Source organism: Lissotriton helveticus, chromosome 7, assembly GCF_964261635.1.
Source record: "Lissotriton helveticus chromosome 7, aLisHel1.1, whole genome shotgun sequence".
Lineage (NCBI taxonomy): Eukaryota > Metazoa > Chordata > Amphibia > Caudata > Salamandridae > Lissotriton > Lissotriton helveticus.
In genome coordinates, this window is record NC_136068.1 from 196,418,331 (window position 1) to 196,446,088 (window position 27,758).

The window sequence follows — 27,758 nt, forward strand, 5'->3', positions numbered from 1 at the left end:
ATGATGGCCATACCAAAAGACAGGTCTCCCATGACAGCGCTACTGGGGTACTTGAAAGATATCCCAACAGGGGATAGACAACTTTGTGTGATGCTCCTGCTACTTGCCAAAAGACATATCACCATGACATGGGGTAGGAAGCAAGCCCCTAAAAAAGCGATGTAGCTGAGAGACGCTGCGTTTTGCTAGGAGCAACTTGCGGCCTTCTGGGACTTGATGCCCACCCAATCCAGACTCAGGCACTTCTGGGGCCCGTTGCAACAGTACATTAGCACACACTCAACGAAGACACCTGCCCCCTCCACGCCCCAATAAACAACAGAAATACTGCTCCGCACCCCCCCACTTAGGGATAACGAGACTCTTCATGGGACCAATAGAACCGACTGTGTGCCCTGGGTCCCCCTCCCTTTCATCTTTCCCTTGGACCTCCCCTCCTCCCTCCTTTGCTAGTAGGCCAACACTATGTTATTTGTATTAACACAATTGCGATTCATTGAACTGTCAAATGGATCACGTTAGTTCCCTTAAGTTGCACTGAGTAATTAATGGAAAATGCTACATGTACCATGCTACGTGTGGACTTTGTGAAATATGAGCAGTCAGAAGGATGGACGGTATACAGGACACTGCAACTGCTTGATCGCATTACATGTCCGAATGTACACGAGATTCACAGTGATTGTATACACAAAATGTTGAATAAAAAGAATGTTAAAAAAAAAAATCTGTACGAAAGCTAGCCACCTTTTTACATACCCACAATGTCACATAGTAAAGTAGTGGTGATGCATTTCCCGTGCCATTACAAACTCTAGGTACATGTATATCTGCTTGCACCAGCTACCACCAATACATGATATTTGATCAACCATTAACCATCTCTGAAATGGACTGCTTGCTTATGCATCTCAGCTAAACCTTTAGAGGGATTATATTCGGACAGCCAAACAGATTATTGAAACCTCACCAAATCTACTTTAACCACCATCATTTTGTTAGCAAGCCAGCACCAAATCATATTATAGTTGTTACTCAAATTTTTTCTATCCACCAACATTCACAAATCTTGAACTCCTTGTAGGAAAGTGGAATATTTTGTGGTTTGGTTGGGTAGCCTTACCGTGTAATGTTATTACAATACCCCATAGATGGTACTTTGATTCACACAAATAAATACTTGGCTCAGTCCTGGTAAGAGTGACAAACAGCAGTCAGGCTTTACTACAAGGACGTGTTCAGCATTTCAGAGTACCAACATGGACGATGAAATAGGTAATTGACACAACTCAAGAGAAATATTCCACCAATTTATAAAAAATAGTGTAATTTTATCTTAATTTAGACACCAAAATGGAATAGCATACATGTAACTGGAGTTATAGATTTTCGAAGCAATATTAAATAAGTGCAGTAAATACATAGACAAAATAACATTGCGGCCATTGGCAAAATCCACTAGTGACAATCGATCACTTTCAGGTCGTGTTACTTGGATCCCTTATAAGGTTAGGGGCATGCGGATCTCAGGACCAGGCCACAACAGTCAGATCAATTTTACCCAGCCCGGGGAGTCCGGGTGCAGAGTTGTTCTGGTTGTCCTTGGTGCTGAACAGGAGCCGCCGATGATGCTGATTTCGCCGCATTCACTGTGCTGCAAGAAACAAAAATGCAAACACACGACAGGTATACAGCTGCTGATGTTGGTTAATAGATGCACTGTATTCTCTGTAGTGGTTATTGAATTGGTGACCAACAAGCATTGGTATCCGTAAGCACTGCAAAATGCTTCTGGAACTTAACTGTGTGTGGGGAAGTAACATAGCCTGAGACTTCGGGTGAGACTACAACTCCCGCAATGAACTGGACTACCTGGATTTGGGCAATTTCTCGGAGGGCCCGATGGCCAATGTGTCTTTGGATCCAGTGAGTGTTTTTACCTGTAGTTTGCAGGGGACTAGTGTCATTAGTCCTGCAGTGACTGACGGTTCTGGCTTTCACAAGGCTTTCTCTCTATGGGGAAGTAGAGTTTTAGGACGAGGGTCGTTCACACAGTTCCAAGTCTGTTGCACCAGGGTCAAAGCATTCCTCTTTTGCTTTGTGCTGGTGGGCAAAGTCCTGTTGTCGACGAGACGGGTCTCCTCTTGGTCCTTCTTTGAAGTAAGTTGTTCAGATCTGAAGTTCTGGTGTCAGAGGGGTCCCTTAAATCCTATATTTAGGGGAGTGAGGGAGCTAGTAGCCAATGGGCAGCTAGTATGATCCTGAGGTGACCATATCCAGTAATGTAGGTCACCTTTTCTACCTAGAACCCACTATTTCTGCCCTCCTAAAGATGGCAGAAATCAATTTCAGGTGCGCCCACCTGGCTGCCCACCCTAGAGGAGTGGCCAGCCTTCCAGGGGGTATACACCTCCTGCATAGCTCATTTCCTGCCTTGTCCGGGTACAAGCATGCCTAGGGCATGGTGAGGGCTGTTTCCTCCTCAGGGGGACAGCCCAGCTGCATATCAGAGGCGGTGCAGCCTTTGAAGCTCACCACTCTGATGTGCCAGTTCCCTAGCCTACTGGGGACGAGGGAGGTGTGACCTCCTTCCTGCCCAGCCTTTGTTTCTGACTCCTGGGAATGATCACACTGCCTGACAGGAGGTCAGAATCCTGTCTTGTGGGCAGAAGGTGCAGCAAAGGGCGGGCTGGTCAATGGGAGCACAGTAAAGCTACCTCTAAGGTGCCTCCTGGGTGCATGCCACACCCCCAGGGCACATGAATTGTGTCAGGGGTGAGAAGGCACGTTGTTTGATACCAAACATCACATATTTCAGTGGTACCAAAATGGAGCTGCCAATCTCGAGAGTGCCCGGTTGGCAGCCTATTTTATCCTATGGACCTCTAACACGTCTAGTAGTTTCCAATGGGGAATGCCACTATAGAGGCATTTAGGTTTATATCTATATGTCTACACCTTTACTATGATGCACCCTGCCTCCTGGGCAGGGGAGGCCTACCTCAGAGGTGCCTTACATATAGTAGAGGTCCTGCATGTGCCTGTGTCACACATGGTGAGGGTACAGTCGAGTTCGAGCAGTCTGCAATGTCAGACCTGCTGTCAGTAGATTGCTTTGTGTAATCCAGGGTGGCAAAAAACTGTGCTTCTGCCCTGGGGACCCCTTTACTACCTATGCCCTGAGAACCCCTGGTACCTTTTACTAGGGACTTATAAGTAAGGGTGGGCGAAGTACCACTACGTGGAATTCTGCGGAGTTGAACAAAAACTCTGTGAACTCTGCTCCGTAACTCCGTTCCGTCTCATCCCAATTAATAAAACAGAAACCTCACATACCTTTGGTAAAACAAGTAACTCTATCTTTACATGCTAAAATGCATATAGTCATCTCACAAAAGTGAAAATGAAAATATAGCAAGCAGTGAGAGAGGTGATGATTTTGGGGACCTCCCTAACCTAGGGAGAGAACCAAACAGATGCCTTGAACACAGAGAGCACATCATGCTGAACGATTCGGCGGTGGTCCCATCCTCCTAGGACCACCCCAAGCACAGTGATGGGCAAAAATACAATCCCAACCAAGGGCCCTTCAAAGCATTATGGGACGAGTTTCTAGAGTGCAGGGAATATTATAGTATCCAATATCAAAACATTCCTCAAGCAGCAGGGGCTCCTGCTCAGCTGTGAGCTAATACTATATTATTCACTGCACTCTAGAATTTCGCCCCTTAATGCTTTGCAGGGCCTTTGCTTGGCATTGTATTTTTGCCCATAACTTTGCTTGGGGTGGTCCTAGGAGGATGGGACCACCGTTGAATCGTTCAGCATGCTATGTTCTTTGTGTTCAAGGTCTCTAGGGGGACCCCAAAATCATCACCTCTCTCATTGCCTGATATTTTTCAAAGTTCACTTTTGTGACTTGGTTATATGTTTTTTTTAGCATGTAAAAGTAAATTTGTTTTATCAAAGGGTTGTGGGTGCAGTAGCTAACTCCGGCGGAGTCAGAGTTTTAGCATGAATTCCGTGTTTTCAATATAATGCGTAGTTAACAAATCCCTGCAATCTCCGCTCGCGGAGCGGAGTTCATCGACCATGGTTACTTATAGGGGGGTAAAGGATTTGTCAGTTGGGAAGGCCAATTCACATATAACTGTTTTAAGGAAAGAACACCGCCACTGGAGCCTGGTTAGCAAGCTTCAGGGCACTGTCAGAACAAAACCTGACATATAGTAGTCCAAATGGGGGCAAAAAGTGGTGGGATAACTGCAAAAAGCCCTGTTTTCTGATACTCATCAATTCTCTTTAGACTCATTAGATCCACAGTTGTCACAAATTAGATACTGGAAATCTTCCTCCAAAATTGTTGAAATTGGTGGTTTTCAAATGAGGCTAGCTGCAGTATTCCTACAACAGGAATTCAGTATTTAGGAAATCGCCATACAAATAAAAATTGCAGAGTTAATAATCTTTATGAAGCACCTGGTTGACATATTTCACACTTGGTTGGCATATTTCATCGTGCTATAGGCAGATTTTAAATCACAATGTATCCTCTTAAAAAATATGCCATTGCATTTCAGATCAATGGGACACCACTGTTTCTTTCTCACAAAAACGACCAGGAAACAATGAAAGGAACATAGCAGGGGCAGGAAGTTCCACAAACCAGGTCTCAATCCACTTTGAAAAATAATCTGCAATATCAACCAGATACTTTTTTTGCTGCGTAAAATTTCAGAAAATACAAATAATTCAGAAGATATAAGGGGTGTTCATCAACTGTTGATGTTCGTCAGAAAATAAAAAATATAAACTCTTCTTAATTATCACTTTATATGCCTACAATTACCGGGCCACATGGAAGTATCCTATGACCTTGTCTTGGCTAGAGAAATTCCAAGATGCTTTTCATAAGCAATAATCAAAGGATCAGCTTGAACTTATTCTAATGAAATTTCCCTCAAAGAAGAAACACTATTGGCCTAACTAAATTAAAGGCAGGGTCAAAACCTCACAGTGTGTGGAAGAACTTAAGACAACAATGCTGAGACACTGCTAGAAATAGCTGTGCGCAGTATAAATCTTATTATCCATTTTTTTCTTCAGAGTTTTATATAGCGCGAACTTGACCCAAAGGTATTGGGTATCAGAGTGCTTACATGAGCACCAGTTGCATACATAAGGACGCATTCATTTTTGTTAGGCACGGGAAGATTGAGTGAGTTGCCCAGAACCACAGGATGGTCAGCGTCATTGCCGAGACTCGAACCCGTTTTCCCCAGATTTGAGATCGACCGCCTTAGCCGTTAGGCATTCTTTCCCAGTCACTCTTTGACCACAAACGGTTTAAAAAGCTTGACAGTGTTTTGACTTTATTGAAACTGTTTCCACATTTAATCGGAAACACAAACCTCTCACCAAACATCAATAACCAACGCCACTACACATTCAAACTGGTATTCCTGATTAGTCAGATGAGCTATTTTCAGGTATCATACACCATTATGTATGTGGACCTATGCTGATTAAGTTGTCTGTACTAAGAGACATCCCTGAAAAAATGTTTCAACTACTCTGTTAGGAACAGGTAAGGAAAAACCGTTCTTTCAATGGTGGAATCATTTATCTCAGGTTTTAGATAAAAATGATATAGTTTGTTCACTTGTAATGTCTGAAAGAACATCCCCTACACCTTAGGAACATAAGTTTACTGCGAAGACACATTTGATGCCTCACTAAAGTGAATACACATAGAACAGGAGCACTTCATGAGCCCTCAAAACATTATTGGCATGCAACTTTTAAATAATTCTCCATAAATGAAGGAAAACCAATTATAATATCACTGTTAAGATTTTGAATTTAAACGAGCTCAATAAAAGCAACTGAAGTTTACCACCTTACAATTAGAAAATTACGAGAAATAACTTTCGACAAAACTCTCAAAACTGTTAATAAAACAAAACTACAACGAAAGACTTTCTTTGCGCACTCGAGGTTTTAAAAGTATATCACATTTATAACAGATGTATTTACAAGCTGTTAACCACTCCAGTCTTCATAAATCCGAACTGAATTAGTGATGCACTCAATTTAGAGAATATTTAATCCCTTTTAATCAAGCAGGACCAAACTGTGCCTTCTTCAGGAGAACATTGCTCATATATTTGTATACAATGTCAAAAACAAAATATTATGACTCAAAAATACTGAAGAAAGCGTTAACTAAATTTTTTGCATTGCAAACAACTAGACATGAACCACATTTGGACAATTCCAAATCATGTAACCCGACAAATTGTTAGCTAACATTAACCTGAGAATGTTTGATAATTCAATATCAGACAACATTTAATCTAAAGTGATACCTTGCAAGAAATTCAGTCAGTTTCTCGTTACTTAAAATGCCAAGCCTTCAGTGAGCGTAAGGGAAACAATTGTCATATTGGAACGGCGTCTTTTCCTGCTGAATAAACCTGCCTTTTTACTGTCAAAGTCGAAGTGTATTTCCAGTAATAGATATTGTTGCATATTTTGCTGTATTTTCTTAGTCGGCTCATTTCATAGAAAAGCATCTAGAAACTTGACAGCTTCACCAATAATTTCCAATTATGCCCGTTTGCAATAAAAAGAGAGCGCTGTAATGCTTCTATTACTTCCCAGTAATTGCATTACTCCAAGCCCTCTTGCTAACAGTCCTACCATATAAGACCTGCCTGCCTCTCCCGACCCTTTCCAAAGCATTACTTCCAGTTTCTTCAACAAGCCCCTAAAAACAGAATAGGCCTGGACACATAGGGCTGGGAGGGAGGGAGGTAGGACTCTAAACTAGAAAAGGACTTGAAGTACTGTAATTACCAGTAAGTACTCGAAGCAGTACCTCCTTCTCTCTCTCGCTTAGATCCCTCACTATTTGAGATGTCTGGAAGCCAAAGAAAAGCCAGGACAACTGAGCAGATTGCAGAAATAATAAGAAAAGTTATTATGGTTACAGCACCGTAGCCAGAACCTTGGTCCCAAAAAGATCCTTAACAGCAAGACCCTGATCCGGTAATGTTTGATAAAGGTGGAGGGGAAGCGCTCAAGTGGCTGTAGTGCAAACTTCAGACAAAAGATGCTCCCTGACACTCAGCAAGGGAAGCAGATAAACCTCACGTTGACCTGAACCCCAAAATAGGAGGGAACACCAAATTGGGAATAGGCCAAGCAATCAGAGAACAAATCCATCTGCTCACAGTTTGGGAGGCAGGTTTCTGACCCTATCGAGCAGGCCCAAAATGGACAAATACAGAGGAGTCCTGCTTGAAGGCCTTCACCCTCTCTAGATTAACCAGAACAGCTCTCTGGACGTCCATATAATGCATACTAACTTCCTCAGGAGATTGAGGATCTGGACAAAAAACAGGCAAAATAACCTACTGTTGGGCATGAAAAGAAGTGTTCACCTTGAGAATAAAACCAGGCCCTGGGCGCAAAACCACTCAATCCTCAGGAACAGAGCCCTACAAGAAAGCACACCCAGTTCCCCCAACCTCCTTGTTGAGGAAATGACTGCCAGAAAGAACACCTTCAATGTGAGAATCCAGATAGTAATGGAATGGAGAGGCTCAAAGGGGGGGAGGGATAATGCAAGGCCTGCAAAACCATAGGAAGATCCCAGGCCGGACAAACCAGAGATACTCTAGGGTGAAGATTAGGAAACCCTTTGAATAACTTAGGCACCAGACTGTGAGAGTCTTTCAAAGTACCCCAAGAAGCCTAAAACGCCCAAGTAGCTGCCCATTGCAACTTCAAGGTCGATGGATGAAGGCCCAAGGGAAAACACTTTTTCTTGCAGAAATTGCAACACCCGAGGAAAGCAGCAAAAGGAGCCAACAATTGCCGTTTTCCACACCATTTCCCAAAGGATACCCAGTGACTGTCATGGGAAGCCCTAGTGGATGGCCCCTGAGAGGCCTGAATGGATGAAGAGACAGCGACCAAGCAACCCTGAGAAATCAAACCTCCCCACTTAGTCTCCAGACCGTCAATTTAAGATGAACAAGTGATTCCTGGAGAATGGGGAAGACCAGAGGAGAAGGAACAGTGGATAACAGCCACTATAGGCCAATCTTCATTGCCACCAGAATCACCTGAGCTCCCTCCATCCTCATCCTGATCAGAAAACAATGGATTAAAGGAAAAGGAGGGAAAAGCAAACAAAAGACCCGCTGGCCAAGGACAGGGCAGAGCATCTATCCCTTAAGCTGCAGCCTCCCTCATCCTGGATCAAAAGCGGGGTAGAGGAGTGTAAAGGGAAGATGCAAAAAGGTTCACCACTGGAACCGGACACTCTCACCTCTGACAGATCGGATTGAACAACAGGGGAGAGAGACAAAAGTCGTGGGAGGAGGGAATCACCCTACTCAACAGATCCACACTAGTGTTCAGGAGACCCTGAATATAAACCGCCGTCAGAGAAAGGAGACCAGTCTGGCACTAAGAAAAGATCTGATTTGAAATGGCCGACAGGAACAAGGCCCTTGTCTCCCCCTGGCGGAGCAGATAAGATTTTGCTGTGGTATTGTCGGTCCGGATTAAGATAGCCTGGTGCAGAATCAACAGAGAAAAGGCCAGGAGAGCCTACCAGATTGCCACAAGCTCCCTCCAGTTGGCACACCGAATGCTTTGATTGGAAGTCCAAAGACATTGGACCTGATGAGAAGACACCCAGGCACCCCACCCCTTGCATCCATAGAGATTACCAATGTAAGAGAAGGACACAAAGAGGCCCCCTTCAAGAGATGCAAGGGGTCCAACCACCAAGCCTGTCTCATGGTCTCCGACACCAGGACAGGGAGGTACATATCCTGCGAGGCAGGATCCCAGTGCGGAAGGAGGAAGTAAATGAACTTGTTTTAGTGGAACTGAGCCCATGGAACCAAAAACACAGTGGCTGTCAAGTCCCCCTTGAACTCTCATCCAATCTAAACCTCTGGGAGAGGAAGCCATCAGGTGATGGAGAGCATGAGATTGAATCTTCTGCACCCTGCTGTCTGGAAGGGTAACCACCCCCAGTTCTGTGTGGAATTTGGCCCCTTTAAAGACCCAATCCTGCTCCGGGAGCAACTGAGTCTTCGCAGGGTTTATGAGGAATCCAGGAGATGTCAAATGTGGACCAACAGATGAACATCTGCCTACACTTAAGGAGCAAACTTGGCCAAGACAAGGCAATTACCGAGACACATACACCCTGCTGATGAATAAGTGCCAATAATGGAGCCAGAACCTTCGTGAAAACCCGTGGGGTGGATTTGTACCCGAACTGGAGATCACAGAAATGGGATTACACCCACCACTAATGGAAGAAACCGGGATGGCCTTGCGGGATAGGAACGTGTAAGTATGCGTCCTGCAAACCAATGTTTGCCAGAAAGTCTTACACAGAGACTAGTAGAATGATGCTTTGCAGTGTAATCATGGAAAAAGGAACAATTCCGCTCCATCAATTGAGCCTCTTGAAATAGAGCACCGGCCAATAGCCTCCTGACACTTTCTGGACCAAAAATAAGATGCACACCCCGACTCCTTTCGTCTGGAGGGATGGGAACAATTACATTTTTGAACAGTAAGGCCGAGACAATGTCCCACAAAACCTTTCGCTTCACAGAGTCCTTGAGGACGGGAGGATGGATGCACCCAGAGTCAGGAGGCAGAGAGAAGAGGACTATAGTGTCGTTCTGAACAAAGAACGGAACCCATCAATCTGTGACAGAGGTTTCCCAAGCATGAACAAAATCCATGAGCCTTGCTCACACTTTGTCCAAGGCCAGAGTGCTGGAGTAGTCAGGAATTCGGTTAGGATGGCCTTGCCTTGCTGGACCCGTCTTGTGCCTTTCCAGGTTTATGCAGCGGTTACCTGCAACTGTATGAAGAATAAGACTTAGAGTCCTGCTTGGTATAGTCCCTGGTCTCCCAGATCCAGGACCTGAAATTCTTACCAGATGACAACCGATAGGACCAGGAATGTTTCTTATCCTTGAATGATGTCCACATCATGTCATCCAGGCGATCCCCAAAGAGTTTGTGACCGTCAAATGGATGCTTCTGGAAGGAGACTTTTCCTGAGAAATCAACCTTTCAATCCCGAAGCGACAAATTCCTCTGGGCCATTACTATGGAGCTGGAAGCTACAGGTGCCGCTTTCCTGATATCCGAAAAAATGTCAGTCATAGTTTAGATTGTTGCTCCATCTGATCCAAAATGTCAGACACATCAGTCGCCTCCTGCATCTCTCCAGTCAGAGAGTCAAAATCCTTGACCAAGCACTGAGACACGAGAACCGCATAGGATGCTACCCTCAATACCAGGTTTGTAGCCCCAAAACATTGTTTCAAGCCAGAGTTCACTTTTTTGTCCACTGGATCCTCTGCAGAATAGACAACAGGGTTCAAGGGGAGCAAAGATTGAGTCCACTTTAATGGATGGAGAGAGAACATCCACCTCCTCCAAAGCATAGGATTTTTGCAGGAATCCAGGAACCCGAAACCGATCCAGCTCCTTCCGACCCTGGATATTCGGTCTTTCATCTTGGGGTAAAGAAGAGCCACCGAAGTAGCTTGGCATACTGTGCAAATAGCCTCTCAGAAAAACCTAGGTTGTCCCGGTTATGAAAAATAATAGCATCTAACCGATCTCTGGAAATGAATTTACCATCAGACGCACCGGGTCTCCCAGATAATGAGTCACTCTCAGTATCAGTGTCCACATCCTTATGGCAGATGCTGGTGTCTTAGGATTGGGAGGGTTGAAAGCCAAGGCCCTCGCCACGGCTTCATCAATCAACGCCTGAACCTGCCTGGCCTTCAGAATCATCAGAAGAATGACCCTCGTGTCGCAAAGGCATCTCTCCGTCATCACCCTCAGAAGGAGGAGAGGGAGAATGCTGCTGCTTACCCACTTCTTTTTGTCTTCATGTTACAATGAAGAAAAGGAACATCTAGTCCTTGAATAATCCCTTGAGTACTCCATTGCTCACTAGGAAAGCCACAGACAAAGCCCTCCAATAAATCCAGGCAAGAGAAAAAGGGAATCAATCACTCAAAACTGTAGCCCGCTATAGATTTATATAAGCACTCTTTAACTGCAGGACTGCTCAGTAGAGAAGCTCCATGGAAAATTAGGAAAGGGAAGCAGAGCAGAAAACAGCTCAGCGTCATATGGATGACGTCAGATGCTTCCCCACTCATCATCAGATAAAAAAACAAGCATTGGCATGGCCAATAGGTCTCGCCTTTGGGACCTTATAAGTCTATTACCATCAGAAATAAAAACAACAACGTGAACATATCCGTTTAGGCTTCCATAACACCAGAGGTGTGGTTCGGCTGCTGACAAAGGGGGTCCGTGGTTTTGCTTCTGTAAACAAAGTCAGTGACAAAATGAGTGCCTACTGGCGATTCTCGTACAATTACTATACACAAACGAGACCTATTGCATTGCAAATGCTTGTTATTCTTGCTGGTAGTCTCTTCACACATTGCATAACATGAACGTATGATTTTTATTGAATAAAAGCACTTTCTACGCTGAGTGTGAGAAGGTTGTCCTTTGTGGCAACATGATACTGGGCGGTTCTCCTGTATCCCACACTCCTAGTGTGGATTGTCGCACTCAGACAAAACTGAACCAATGCAAATATTTTTATGTTTGGTCCACAATATTTTTATTGTAAATATTATTGTACTTTACATTACAAGTCTGTTGCTAATTTTGGTTCTCCAAACTTAAAAAAAATAATTTGGGATCGGGAATTTTTTTATATTCTGTCATACACCATTTGGTGAAACAGAAGTTGCCTCCTTTGGCTATTTTCAAACACATGCATGTCTACCACTCAAGTATGTGAAATGTCTCTTTGTGCATGGAAAAGTCCCCAAAATTGAAGTTGACATAAGAAATTGAATAATGGCAACAGGAATAGTTTGAGCATCTAACCAGTTTCCCTACCTCACAATTAACTGTACCACATGCTGAGCAAGCATAGAACCTCACTTTGCTTACGAGAACAAGTGTCAATCTCAGTAATCAATGTAAGGCCATATATGTAGGAACTAGGCACTCTACACCTGCAAAATACAAGTCTTTCACACATCTATCCATTGCCATGTTTTAATAGGAAATTGAAATAATGCCACTAATCCGTATATTCATATTCGGATTAGTTATGTGGCCATGCGAATCTTGTCAGTGTTATTTTAATGACAATATGCTAAATAAGCTAACCTTCTGTCCAAAAAACAAGATCTACCATATTTCTTTTCACAAGGTCATTGTAAACAGCATTGTCAAAAAATAATTAACAAGTGCAAACTCCGACCTGTGATATTTGAGATTAGAAGGGACTGTTTAGACGTAGGACTTGGTATTTTATTACCAGTGATCAATATAGTCAAGCCCTCAAAGTTGCAGTTTTTTTTTTCATGATTGAGTTCTATTTTCGAATGGGCTCTTTTCTATAATCTACACTCCTCATCGTTTGTACAGTCTACAAAGGTGATTTGTTCAAAAACATATTTCTTTTAGAGTTATTTCTGAATAGTCTGCAGAAAACTTACCGAAAGAGGCATCCGGGCCCTTTCATAATTTGCGTTGAATTTACATGGTGAATGGTAGGAATTAAAAGGTAAGTAAAAATTCCATTAAATTAATGTTCCAAGCCCTGGCAATTTCTTTCTTTGCAGAAAACACAGTGCAAGACAGATTACCAACACACTGCTGTGTTTAATTTGAGAGCATGTAAGCCTTTTCTCCCCGAGTTCTATGTCTGGCGATAATCATGTAGATCCGCAGTGGGGCAGGACTGCAAAGCGTGTTGTCAAAGTTGCTCACTCTTTGATTCCACCTCGCTGCTGTCAGTCATGGTTCACAGCCTGACAGTCCGGCTTATTCATCTTCTGACGGCTTGGGATTCTCCCGGTCCTGTCTCCATCAGTGGACTTCTGTCGCCTGAACACTGCTTGCAGGGGAATAGAAAAGTGTAACAAGCATTGGCCGCGTGGTGACGCGTGTGGTGTGCATGCGCGTCACCGCAAGTGCTACCTTGCCGGCCACCAGCTTGCTATTACGCACGTGATAGTAAGCTGGTCGCCGGAAAAGTAGCACTTCTCAAAGCAGCTACTAAATGTCTCGGCCAGATCAGCGCATGCGCTGGATCAGGCAGAGACCTAAAAAACACCTTGTGGCTCCTTTTACTGATGCCGTTACAAAAACGGATCACAGTGAAGATTGGAATTTGCAGTTGCGGTGCATTTCAAGGCTGCTGCATGAGGCAACTTTGCAGGTAATGGTAAGATGGTACAGGAGCGCTTCAGTAAAAAAATAACTTGACACATTTTTACATTAACTCAACATGCGACGAAACTTCCATTCTGGAAGTTCTCACTGTAGCTGCTGTGTAATTGTGAGGGGAAATTGGAAATCCATTAGAACAAGTGTGTGGCTTCTGCTTCCCACCTATGCTCTAACTTTATGTCCCGAAATGTAAGATACAGTATTAACCTTTAATGTAGTATGGGAGACAACGAGATAACAATCTACTGCTTGAATAGCAGTGTCAAAACTGAAAAACTGTTATCAATCCTGGCCTCATACTTCACCAAATTGTGTGATTCCAGGCAGTTTTTTTCTATTTTGACATGCCTCCTTTTTTTCTTCATTCTCACATATGAGAACATTTTCAAGATGAGTTCAGGACGTGTGCTGTAAAACATTTCTTGTCTTTAATAAACCTTAATGTTACCCCCATGTATAATAACAACATAGGCACATTTAGGGGGCCCATGTCACCTGACTTTCCTCTTTGTTCAACACTGGCACCATCATCGCTGGTGAGAAGGAGGGCATAAATATTGCCTCACCACCATTTCTTTGAAGTTTTCTATGGGATGGTTAACCACCAGCAGTCTGAAGAAGGGTAGGGTTTCCTGTCACACCATGAAAGTAGAGTTTGCTTACTTTGCTCACTCTCTTCAATTCAAGGCAGGCATTTACACCCACCACTTTCAAAGTTCACCAGCCACAACTGCCTACATTGCCTACGATTCCCGCTGGTCCTAAAGTCCCTGGGCCAAACACCCACATCATCTCTCCCTAGCAAGGCATACAAGAAACAGGAAGTAAGGAGGGCGGGAGGGAATTTTATGCTTTGAAAGGGTCGTGAGAGTCACGCAGACCTGAAATTGTGAGTGATCTAAGCGAGACCTACAAGGACATAATGACTTACAATCCCAAATTTTAAAAAGATTCGCTTCAAAATGTGACTTTCATCCAAGAAATATTTGGAGCATTATAAGAAATCTGCTGAGGCCCTCAGAACTGACAGTCATAATAACTTACACTCAAATGTGCAATTCTTTTCCAGCCACCCTTTTAAAAGCTCGACTTCAAATGAAAACTCTGTTGTAAGGCATGTGCATCTCATCTAACGCATGATTTGCACTCAATTATTGGGATGTGGAACCCCAATAATGGACAAAGATCAAAAGCATATTTGGGTTTGATGCACGTTTACCTTATCAGTTGCCATATATAACGAACTTCCTTCCATACAGATGTATATTTGTCTTTTATCAATGGCCAGTCTAGTACTGAATTAAGTGTATATACAGATTTCGCATAAATCAGTATATCGTCGAAGTATAAATCAGTAGATCGTCTTAGTATATCATCTCAGGCAGTTTGACGAGAGCTGCTACTAACTAAGGATTCATAACCCACAGCAAGGCCAGTTTCGCAGAGGTGAGAACAAAATCCATTGAAAAATTGGTAGGCTCACTGAAATGTAACAAACGCAGTTAACAGTTTTGACTCCCTAGCAAGCAAAATCTGATGTTTAGGCCACTACGATGGAAAAGCCCTTTGAAAATGTGTTAAGATCCCCTGCCAAACAAGTTTTCCTCTGTAACTATCCTTTGCCCAGATTCTATGCATGCTGAAAGCGTTGTTTTCCTCAAAGGGTAGTTAATACCAGCATTCTAAACCTGATTGTAGAGGTGATCGTGTTGTTCAGCACAGGTAACATTGTATTCATCTTTTGAAAGCACATTCTGCCTTCCTGATGTTCTCATTGTAGTCTTTCTGTATCGAGTTTCCTCTCCTGGAGTAATTGGGCAACATCCCACTTATTAAGAATCCCTAAAGTCCTTGTCCCTCTATATCTAGGTTATGGAAGAAGCTAAGCAACCCCCCCGTCCACCCCCAAATTATTTGTCAACCTCCAGGCATGACAGGTAGGGTTAGACAACAAACATTAAGCGTTCCAGACATTTTTCACATTACAAAAGATCCATGTTGCACATCATTGTAGGTGGCTGTTGCGGAGCACAATCCTTCAGCCGTGAGACAGGGATATTGCGTTTTATTTGTATGTGATAACAGAGTGAACTTACATCAGCTGATATCAGGGAATCGCTGTATGTTAGTTACTTCATGGTCAGTACATTTTACTATTACTCAGGCCTATCCTAATGCTTGTCTTTGTTAGCATTTCTCAGCTGTAAGGCCTGGTACAGATCAGAGTGTAAACAAGAACAGGTCCCAACAGGTATTATTTAAAAGACTGTTTCAATAGGGGTATGCCACAGGCATTACTAAGAACAGAACACAAGGAGTCAGAGGAATTGAACAAAGGGTGGTATTATTCACCAAGGACAAGGGGTAATGCATTTACAGTTTAAGACAGCACTGTAAAGATTAGATCTTGTGACAACCCAGTGGCACTTGGTGCAAGGTGCTATATACAGTTTGAAGTGAAATGAGAAGTGCAAGTGCTTTTAAAAACAGCATAAGTGGCGCATACATGAAATTATGTACATCATTTAAAGCTTCAATTACAGAACAAGTTACAATCACTTGGACAATAGTTTTTCGCATAAAAGCTTTAAGTGTGATATGCGTCGTATGGTTCAAGCTGTGTGGTCGACGGCGTTTCGATCCCCTTGATTTAGGATCGTCATCAGGACGGGGTTGTCGATAGGTACAGTGCTGTGGACAAAGGAGGGGAGTAGTGAGCAAGGGCAAATGGCGGGCGGGGAGGGGTAGGTGAGGGGTGGGGGATAGGTATTTGACTGAATCGTATTAGACCTATCGTGAAAAAGGGGGCCGTGACTGTAGTGGTGGCCAGAAAGGGAAGGAGAGTGCTGTTAGGGGTGACTAATGTGGAAATTTGGCCCGGCAGGGAGGAGACCCTTAAGTGGAACGGTGAACCACATATAGGGGATTACACTTACAAGGTGCCTGTAATGGAGGCGAGGCTGGCGGCACACACGGTTGTTGATAGCGTCAATTTACTGTGAAAGAAATATTGACGTGAGTATTAAATAACAGGGATGTCACAGGAATTATGCGGGGCGGACTGGCGATGTGATTACCTGATCGCGTTCCGTCCTAGTGCTGCTCGCAAGGTAGGGCAGCGTCTGGAAAGAGAGAGCGCGCATGCGGTCAGTGAGGCTGTTAGACGCTCCGTGATAGAGCTGGAGTTACATCCTAAGTACGATCTGGAAGTGTGGACCCTCCGAGATGCTCTTACCAGAAATCATGTATAGCACAGAGGCAGGCGCTCATCTGGCGTGGCTGATCGGCAGTGAATGCGGGAACAGACCGCGCATTACCTGTGTCCTGGGTTATGTCCAGGCTGCCGTGGGAGGGGGGGGGCGGGGTTTGGGCGTGAGCCAGGGGCGGGGTGGGGGATGTGTCGCGAGGTCATTGGTCAAGGGAGAGGGAGGGGGGCGGGAATGGGAAGGGCCGGGGAGGAGTGGTTGGGTGTGGGAGAAGGTTCCCATGGATACTCAAGCAAAACAGGAAGGGAAGCAGTATCTGAGCGCCGTCAAAAACCGGCAGTCACGTAAAAAGGAAATTATCAGCAATTTTGTGCAACCAAAAGGTAAAACAACTCAAGTGGCGCTCTCGGCGTCTAAAGCAGGAAACACATATAACAATTAAGAATGTTTTTGGCCAGCAGGTGCATGTGAATCATAACCATAATTGCAATGCACACAACAATAGAGCATATTTTAACCAACACAGCAGGGTTTGTTTGGTGTAAAACCGGAAGGTTAATTTACAGAATGTATTAGATGCTTGGAGAATACGAAAGCCAAATAAAGGGGCTTGGTCTGGACAAGGGGTTCATAATGCAACGATCATACCGTTGGTACTGTTTATGTACCTACTGCCATGTACTGGAGACAATACGTGAATGTGATCATAACAGGGAAAGGATTAAAACAAACAATATATGAGCATATTAAATTAACAGCAACGAAGTAGGTTGTTTTGGTGTGAAACCAGGCAGTTAGTTTACAGAGAAATGTTAAAGGCTTAGGAGGTACAATAAACCTGTTGAAGTCAAGGTCGAGACAGGTTTGTATTACGTGAATCGCACTTCAGGGGAGAGACTTAGGTGGTGATAGTGCTGGTCCATTCATCAAGGGTGTTGAGCCCTCGGTTGACAGAGTCAACCCTGGCGATCCATTTGCATTCAGCTCTGTTGAGCAGCGCAGTCATGTTGCCTCCTCTGAGAGGTAGGGTAGGTTTCTCAATGACCTGCCATCTTAGGTCCGTGTCAGTATGGGAATGCTCAATGAAGTGTGAGACCAGGGGTGCTGTGAGTACCTTGCAATTGATTCTGCTTTTATGTTGTATGATCCGCTGTTTAATCATTTGCGTTGTCTGGCCGATGTAGATCAAATCACACGGGCATCTGATGGCATAAATCACGTTTTGTGTTTTGCAGTTGGTTTGATGAGTGAGCTGGTGTGTTTGTCCCCTGAATTTGAATTCTTTGGTGTTCATTGTCAATTCGCATACACTACAGGACTGGCATTTGAAATGTCCAATGACCGGGGGCATGCCCCATGCTGCTGTGATGGTGTTAGTATTTCTCTCGGTGCTGGATGTCGGCCAAGTGATGGCATGAACGAGGTGGTTAGCGATGTTATTACCTCTCTGATAAGAGAACAGGGGTACAGATCAGAGGCATGACTTCTAATCCAACTGGTCCTCATCACGATACTTATGCACCGTCAGCAGCTGTTCGTGGTCTGGCCTTCTGTTGATCTGGTAGCTTTGGTGCAGTTAGGAGAATCAAATGGAGGATACTACTGTTGTTATACACACCAGGTCCTGGGAATCACAAGGCAGCCATGTTATATAGGTTTTCACTGGAGGGTCTGTGCTTGAGTACCAACCAGTTCCTTGGGAAAGACTGTGATGTCAAAGAGGTGATCTAGGAATAGTGGCGATCAACAGTGAATAATAAGGGCGTATTCACACTTCCAGTAATAACACTATATTTAATTTAGGGCTGCAGAGAAATGTTGATGTTTGTTATTGCCATTACGAGTACCTACATTGATACTGTTGTTCTGTGCATTTACCAATTCCAGATCTAATTTAATATGAACATTTTACATTAAAACTTTTTTGCAGAATATTAATGCAGCTCGATCCAGCTTCCTCCCTGAGAAAGAAAAGAAGGAACTTCTTAATAGATTGTATGAAGCTTATGGAATGCTTCTCGACACCGCCTTTTAAGCACAATTGGAAGAAGTGAACAGAAACAGCTCAGGCTCCCCCAGCTTCAACCCTAGAACCAAAACCTTCTGGCATCACTTCATTTTAAAACGGAGTTCGAAAAAACAGGAAATGGAGTGCAGCGTTTGGCGCTGACAAATCTTTCCTGCTAAACAGTATTTTTGTATTGTTTCATCATGCCTGTGGACTCTACCTCAGTTAAAATTATAACCTACGCAATTTATAAGACAGTGTATGTTGCAAAAAAAGTTACCAGTGTATTGTGTGTTCGATTCTAGATTATACGACATCCTAGGATGTGCAAAATTATTTCATCGCCAAGTTCTTAACATTGACTGATCCTGTAACTGTGAAGTTTGAGTACTGTGCACAACTATGAGAGTGAAGTTACCTGCAAGAAATTGGTTAGCAGGATAATTTTCCAACAAAAACTTGCAGGCTATTGGATTGTTTTTCCCTCACGAAAACTTAATGTGAAATGTTTTTTACACCCCTTTTTAAATTTGATCAATTTCCTAAAGTTCATGAATTTGAGCAACGTTTTAGAAAAATCATTACAGTCAAGAGTGAGCGAAATTAGATATCTTCAACCATTCCTAATATCAGTTTAGTTCTCTTCTCTCGAGGCCATTTCAGAAATGAGGCCCTATTATAGAAAATAAAGCTCTTATCTTTTTATAGTAATACTCGGTCTCAGTATCAAATAAAAGTTATTCCATCACTTTAGTTGACTGGTTCATGCTGGTTCTACAGTGCATAGGAGGGATCAGTGTTGATGTTCCATACATGAAGATTTACCAGTCTATCTCTATAACAGAAACTAAACTACTTAGTACTGCAGTTGCACAATTTATTATCATTAAAATCAACCTAAAACTATTGAAAAATTCCATTAAAAGAATGTGACAAAATCAATAACTTGTTTCTATCTTCATGAGGCGGTCTGAAACAGATAAGTTGGCTATGATTAGGATCTGAGATCACAGATGATTTTGGACTGTGATTTCCTGGACTCATGAGCAACTCTGCCCTGATTTGATCCCACTCACAAAGAAGTTTTTTAAAATTAACCAAAACTTGAATATCTGTAGGATGGCCTTGTGGCCTATTCATAGGGTGCATGATCTGATCGTCATAAAAAAATGTTCACCTTTAAAAAGAATACTGCCAATGTTTTGCTATGTGTAGGGTGTTTAAGAATATTCTCTAAAATTGTACAAATGCTTAAGATTAAACCAAAAAAGGAGTGGAACTAGGTCATTTATCGAGGCAGGTAACTGCTCTCATTGACGTGGAGCATGTCAAACCAGTCTCTTTAAACAGGAGACAAAATGGGTATCCTGGTCAGAATTAGCTCACCATGCCTACAAGTACCTACTTGTTTGGTGAAACTACAGTCATCTAAACATATGATTTTGCACCAGTGTGGTTAAGGAGCGGAGACCAAAAGGGTCTTTGGAGAACCACGATAGAAACAAAATATGATTAATTAATGTTCCAATGTTGTGAAATGAATGACACAGAAAGCTGGATGACTTATTTAAAGAAAGGTTCGCCAGAATCATGTAGTTCCTTCAAATATTGACAGTGCCATGTCGATTACTTTGTTTATAATCCTTTTAAAATGTATACAATGGAATAATAAAATGGGATATATCAATAGAAAAGCACATGAAAAAAGAACAGTGAAATCTTTTTGATGTTGAGAGCACCTACCTCATACCTTTATGATGTCGTTTGACCATACTTAGCAGGCCTAAAAAAATCAAACATGTTATTAGATCTGCAGGTCTAGTGACTCAAATAATATACTGGACCTATTTGTAATGCTGTTGACCAATAAACTGGTTCCAAATGATGTGAACGCGGGCAAGTATTTTAATTCAGTGAGCCGCCTTTTTCTTCATTACCACATTTGAGAGCACCTTCAAATGTGCGAGTTCAGCATGTCTGCTGTACAGAAAACTCCTTTGATTTAATAGAGTAATCTTTCATTCCATATCTAATACAAATCTAGCTACAGGATACACATGACCCCTGCATTGCCTATTAGTTCCTTAACAGCATTGTCATTAGGGCAGGGGCAGGATTGTTTCTCAAATCATGTTTAAAAATTATCACTTTTAATAAATACATAATTAAAGCATAAAGTGGTAGCACACTGTTATTTGTAATCAGCAAATTTTACATTGAAATGGCTACAAACATTCCCACTGACATGCAGTTTTACTGATAAAACTATATAGTGTAAAACACTGTTTGGAAATAGAATTTCAGCAAATGTGTCATTTGCATATAACCAAGTAAAGATTTCTTGTTTGTTTTGCTTCTATTTAACTTTTTGTTTGAATCACCATTCTTAATTACAAAAACATGTGCTTTAATAATTTCTGATATAGTTTGAAATATTAACAGGCTATTTACTTAAATGTTATGTGTTAGAGGAAAATAACTGAAATCTACAGACAGCTCACTTGACAAAAACGTCTAACTCTAGTAAGAGATAGAAAAATAAACAAACTTTTCTAAGCAGCAGTTAGTAAAAAGACTAACTGACATTTGACATCTTTCCTTGAACAGCCAGCAAATGTATCAAGTTAAAAAAATTACATCTTTATTGCTCATTCACTTTCTGAATGAACAGAACACCTGCTCATTTCCAGCCTAAATTCACTCTCCAGATGGACCTAGTAGGTGCTAAAAATAGCTCGACCATATAAAAGTTTACTTGCAATTGCAAGTGGGCGATTTTTTTAGGCCTGCTTAGACTCAAATGTAGCCAATGCGTAGGAATCAGTCCTTTGATCTGCAAGTTGCAAAATTCCCGCAGCGCATTCATGAATTCTCTGAACTGTCTTACAGTGATGTCCTCAACTAGCATTGCATTATAGGAAGACAATTTTTTCTAGAATTCACGATGAACAATGTACCTTCCCATTATGAGTTTTATGGCTAGAAAGTTGTAAGTTCCACAAGTTAACTTACTTTAATTGATTATAGAGGTAACCGGCACATACATTAAACAATTTAGCTTTGACACACAAATAATTTCACATTACCTTTCTTTGCCGAATACTCCCCATATCCCCATCTGTGATTTTCTTCATTCATGCATTTTGATACACAATCTTTGTAGGGTCCTTATTCTTCTAGTTATCCGTGATATCTTGCACGCCAGGGACCCCAAACATCCCTACCCCATCATGTTGCAACATGGTAATGAAAGAATTCTAGGCATTACCAACTCTTGTAGCTACAGACTGGGGGTAAAATTTGGTAGGTTCCCAAAATACATCTTAGAGGAATGTTGGAGGGCTCCTGAGCCAAAGAAGGAGTGGAGGATGGTGGGGGTGGGAGGCAATTTGTGGTCCTCGATTTTCCATCGCAGGTGATCTCAGGGCAGGGAAGCATTACTTCAGTACTGATTACAGTGGTTTTGGTAGAACTCCATACACAGGATTAAGTCAATATGCAGTTTAAACGTTGGTAACTTGATTCATTGGCCTATGCAGGGAATCCTCCACTTCTGTAACTTTTTACTGCTTCACCTCTGACACATCAAATCACAAACGGACCAGACATTTACTTCTGGACCCCACGTTTTAGAGATGCAAGACCAGCAGATGAAATTGTTCCTGCTAAATTGGAAAATATTAGTATAAAAGCCTGTGTTTCAGTTATTCAGAAGGTTTCTAATGTGAATACAAAAGCACCATTAATGAACATTCCAAGACTGCACTTGAATGCAATAACATCTTATAATTCTCCAACTACCTCCGCATAGGAGATAAAATAAAGCGGGAGAAGGGTTTGCTGCTGGTAGGAAGTGAGTTTACACTCCGGAACCGAATTGAAATGCGGCGCTCCATCAAGTGGAAAGGTGAGCCTTGTGTTGAAAGCAACCCAGCACTTCTAGAGGATTTCAGGACCTCACAGTAGGTGACATAGTGCGTTATGATTCTGCTCTTACTGGAGGAGGTGAACTAAAACATTAACAACAGTCTTTAGGCCAAATATTCAAGCAGCCACAGAGACAGACCTCTTAGTCTGACGTTTAGCTGAACAAGTGCCAGGTATGATGGATTTCCTCATATCCAGCTTTTAGAGCCTCATTACGAGATGGCTGTTCAATAGATGGTAATGCCAGGCCTCAGTATTACCGTTATCTGGAAACATTAACACTCCATTTCCTGATTTTTATAGGTATGAGAGCCAGAATGGAGACGAATATGCAGCACCCAGTATTACTGGATGATTTACTGTATATCTGTACCGATTTCCAGGCCTTTGCCGGAAAAGCAAGAAGTCATTCTGGGTTTGGCATTACTGGGTACCGTAATACTGCCTGGAAATAGCACATGGGCTAAGACTTGTTATCATGCAGACTGGTACTACCGCTGAAAATCATGCTTTAGTACCACTCCGCACTTCTTGAAAGGAGGACCTTTGCATCTAAGTTCATAGTGCCCATTTTGTGGCTGGTATGGTCCTGGCCAAACAATTTCAACCATGTGAAAAACTACATTTAAATTAGATAACACAATACAACAACATTGTGCTTTGAATGCAAATCACTATTACAAAATACTAAGATTTTGACCTTTAGGTCTTCGTTACAAGTTACCCCCTACCGGATGTGATGATTATCACATCTAATAAAAACCATCACTGAGGTGTTCTGAATTTACCAGATGCAATAACTATCGCCTATCACAAGTTTTGGGGGAATAAAATGCGGATTTCATGATTACTGAAACTCTGGTAAATATACAACATTTTCTCCCAATAAATATCGGCTAGTTTGACCTGCCAATGTCTATCACAAAACTTATAGTTTTGCTCAGTCTGGTAACAGAGTTTTTGTACATATTGCTCTTTACATTACGGACTTATAGCAAACAAGGAGCAGATGTCATTTTGTTTGTCCTCCATTTGAAAGGCCAAGCTTTAGAAATAAAGCAATGAATGCAAGAGAGCGGTCCACCATGTGGAAGCCATTCGATTTTTTTTCTGTCACATGTGCCCTAGGTAGGTGTGGTTGGTCAAAACAGAATTTGTCTATCTTTTCATACTGAAAATGTGAAAGAGATAATAAAGTTCCAGAAATGCATCCACCATTACTCAAATATTCTCATGTTTTTAACAATTCTTTTACATTCTTGAGTGTGCCACTGTCATGTATCCTCTGCCCTAGTCTGCAACCATAACGAAACTGTTGTGCTACTCCCCAAGACATTTGGGTTGTAGTCCCTCAGTGCGCAAGAAGATAAACTGCTAATAATTCCAAATATTGAAATGACGTCAAGCTCAGTTGGTGTATATTTGTTTATTTAATCCAGATTGTAAAAAATATTTACATTGCTTCCATTTTACTTCTTTAGATCTTTCTAACATAAACGTTGTTTAGGGCTGTCCTTCATCAGGGGTAAAAATCCATTCTGGACTGATCTTGCATTTGGTGTCTACGAATTAGTTGGTCTGTTCCTGCCTGATGTGGCAACCACTCTGTATTCCTGTTTCTCATTACACAAGACCTGAAATCACTACTTATCCAATCAACACAGGAGACAACACAGCCCGGAGTCCGAAATGTACTGGGGAAGTATAAAACCGAGTTTATATTCGAATACTCTGAAAATATAAAATAGAAGCAATGGAAATATTTTGTACAATATGGGTGAAAGAACAAATATACACCAACTAAGCATGAAGATAATTCAGTATCTATAATTATTCAGAGTGTACCCTCTTCAAATATTTGCATTTGGCATAAACGGACATACGCTCAGAAGATCTTGCAAAACAGTGCACTCAGGGACTACTGTCCACATGTCTTGGGGAGTAGCACAAAAGTTTTGAAATTTGAAAGAGTCCAGAATGTGAATATTTGAGTTTATCCAAATGCCAGTGACATTATCCATTGACACACTAAGTGATCTGGGATTCAGACATTTTGTGCTGTTCACTCATTTATTTCTTGTGTGAAATTGAGTGTACCGAGGCTGTCATTTGCTGTAACTGGCACTATGTAAATGTTTCATTAATCCTATATGAAAGATGTACATCAACAGAATCGAATTATGTCACAAAATAGGAATGTGGCCTATTGTTTTGTTGAGTAGCCCGCATAGAAATGTTAACAAAATTCTATTGTAATGCTTTTTGATAACCCCTGTACCTTTTTTTAAACAGTCTGATTTCCAATCATTTATTTTATTTTATTTGTCAGCACTCTTGTGCTAGAAACAGGGCAAAACATTTACAATGCCTCTCTATTAACTATAATGTGAACTGCTTTTAATCGAAAACAAGCAGTGGGCATGACCTTATGACTGGTTTCACACCGTGACTTCCAGGGGCAATAGCGGATTGTTCACATGGCAAGGCGTCAGGTGAAAACGCACACGTGCCTACCATTACATCACCTTGAAACCCATGTGAAGCTTCAGTACCCATATGCATTCCGCATTATTACCAGCCTTTTAAAATAGAAGGGAGAGTAACTTAAGTGCGTGCAATAAAGTATACTCTTGCAGGTTTTGTTCTAAGCAGCACATCTTGTAATCACATGTATTGCTCTTTAGATAATAAGTAATATACCGAGCAGCTAATACAGCAGATTCATCTCTATTTCCACATGTGTAGCAGCATGGCCTTTCTACAGAAATTTGGGACAGTGGTGCTATATCAGTTTTGTCTCATTAGACCAAAGTTTGTAAACGATTCAAGATTTCTGCAGCTGGAGGAAAGCTTTGGGGGGAAACAAAACAATAAATGTGAACTTATCCCCTCATTGTCAATGGCCAGGTATTCCCAATTGAGCAGGAAACTCCCTTTGTCGGTCACATCAGAATTACAAGTAGTGTGGTATCACTCCTAGTATTCCCAGGTGCAGCCATATAGTGCACCTTACCAGGATCGTATCCACCCGGCTAAATGCGGTTGTATGTAAAATATAGATAATATTAAATTTGCCTTGAAATTGTCGATGTAATAATCTTGTGTTAATGTCATTTCTTCATTTATTTTCTGACAATTCCGAAAAAGTCAGATTTTAAAAATGGATTAATTTACATGCAGTCTTCAATTTATCTAACTGTACTCTCATAACCCTATTCCACTGTAACACTTCCCATCCCTGAACCTTAAAATCCAAACTACTTCATTTCTACCATCGCCTGAATCCTAAACCCTCCCTTAATACCCCCTTTACACACACTTTAATGAACCCTAAAACTCCTTTACTACGCCTTTATGCTACCCTTCTATGGGCCCTAAAAGCCTCTAACTACCCCTTGGCACTACCTACAAAATCCCTTAACATTACTTTTTCTTGACCCTAGAAATCTCTTACTGCCCCTTATGGTTACCCTTCCCTGAAAACTAAGTATCCTAGCTACCAATTAACCACCCTTCGTTGAACCCTAAATATCACCTACTACCTGTTAATGCTACCCTTTCTTGAACCCAAAACCCCCTACTACATTTAATGCTATACTTCCCTCTATTCTAAAAGCCCTTTAATACCCCATTATTCACACTTCCATGAACCCTAAAAAATCCTTCCTACCCCTTAACGCTACACGTCCCTTGACCCAAAAAACCCTTACTGCCCTATAATGCTAGCCTTCCTTCCCTGAACCCTGCCCCTTAACTCTACTCTTCTCTGAATTCCAAAAACCTCTTACTACTCTCTTGTCCGCATCCCCAACTCACTGTATATGCTCCTCTACTTTAGCAGGAGCATGCCCCCTTGCCCCTGCTCCCTTAATAGGCATGACATTCCTAAGCTTTTTTGTAACAACCTTTTTTTCCATTTTGCTTTTCAGTAGACTACGTTTTGACAACTTATTTCAGTTTTCTTACCTCCCCAACGCCCCACCAACAATATTTTTTCTGCAAACACTTCAAGCAGGAAATTATAGTTTTACATTTTTTAAATTCGGACGTTGGCGTAGTTACACCAATGTCCTAATGTTATTTCCAATTTAAAATAGCCTAAAGGGGAGCATTGTGTTACCACAAGCTGATACCAAGTAAGAGCAGATGCAGTATTCCCACTAGTAAATATCAGATCACTCGTAATGAGAACCTAAGACTGCCTACCTAATCTATAACTCGAAAAAGCAGGGTGATGTTATGAACTAACAAGAAAATGTTGTCAATATGTGTACTTTTACAGCCGTTTCACACTCCCCCCCCCCCCCCCCCCCAACTGCTTGTAGAGATACAAAAAAACAAGCAACTTTGATATAAGCAGTTGGCTTGACTTTTACCTCTCAAAAGATGCTGATTGGGGTAATCTCCTGATGCAAGGAATGGAATTGGTAAAGTGAATAATCAAATGGTATGGACGTGGTAAGGTGAATGCTCAAATGGAATATATGGAAACAGATATCACATTGAAAGCTGGACATCTCACCATTCGGATATGACGACTGAGCTCTTATGTCCCAGAATGTGATATGATCATGAGGAAATAGATTTATGATGATGAAATAGTTTCCAGCAAAGTCATGCTGCGGCACATTGTAGAGAAAAGACATAACCTTTGCAACTACGTCATCGAAATAAGAGTTATATGTCCGTGAGGAGACTTGAGGAAAGAACACAGTCTAAGCCTTGTTGAAAGTTGATGTTTGTGATTTTGCACAGTTTAATTGCACCCCAAATATAATATACAAGGTTTGAAGTGTTTCTGCAGAAGGTAGCCATCCTGGGTATAAAATGTTCACTGATCAGAAAATGTAAGACAAATATTGCCAATGAACTGAATTTCTGATCCATTTTACAGTAGATGACCTCATAATTACATAATGAGAAGACTTTGCTACATTGTTGCCGGAGACCCATGGTACACAAGTCATTTCTAATCAACAGCAGAATCCTTGCGATATGAAAAGATATACAATTTGTAGGCTTTTTAATGCACCATGTTGTAATGCGAAGCAAAGGCCCTGTCCTGTTTAAGGGCAATAAAGTTCAATAGTCGCAATCAGACAGTGTGTGCACAATTAAGTAATTGGCACCATTAAACTTTAAGCCCTTTAGCGCGGCGTAAAATCTGCTGCAGTGCGGACCTTTTCGTGCGCGGGCGGGGCTGCCTCGGCCAACAGACGTGCGCAGCACTACGGAGGTAGTGCTCGCGACGGCCGTTGGCCGATGCACGCAACGGGTTAAAAGAA

General features: G+C 42.0%; 1 protein-coding gene across 1 annotated transcript in view; it reads left to right on the forward strand.

Annotated features, from left to right (window-relative positions):
* Positions 1-20,723, forward strand: part of LOC144768345 (adenosine deaminase-like) — a 307,500-nt gene extending 286,777 nt beyond the window's left edge. Inside the window, exon 11 of the mRNA XM_078651931.1 lies at positions 18,469-20,723. Within this exon, the coding sequence (XP_078508057.1) occupies positions 18,469-18,573 (105 nt within the window). The 3' untranslated portion in view covers positions 18,574-20,723. The remainder of the gene's footprint in view (positions 1-18,468) is intronic.
* The last annotated feature ends 7,035 nt before the right edge of the window (positions 20,724-27,758 follow it).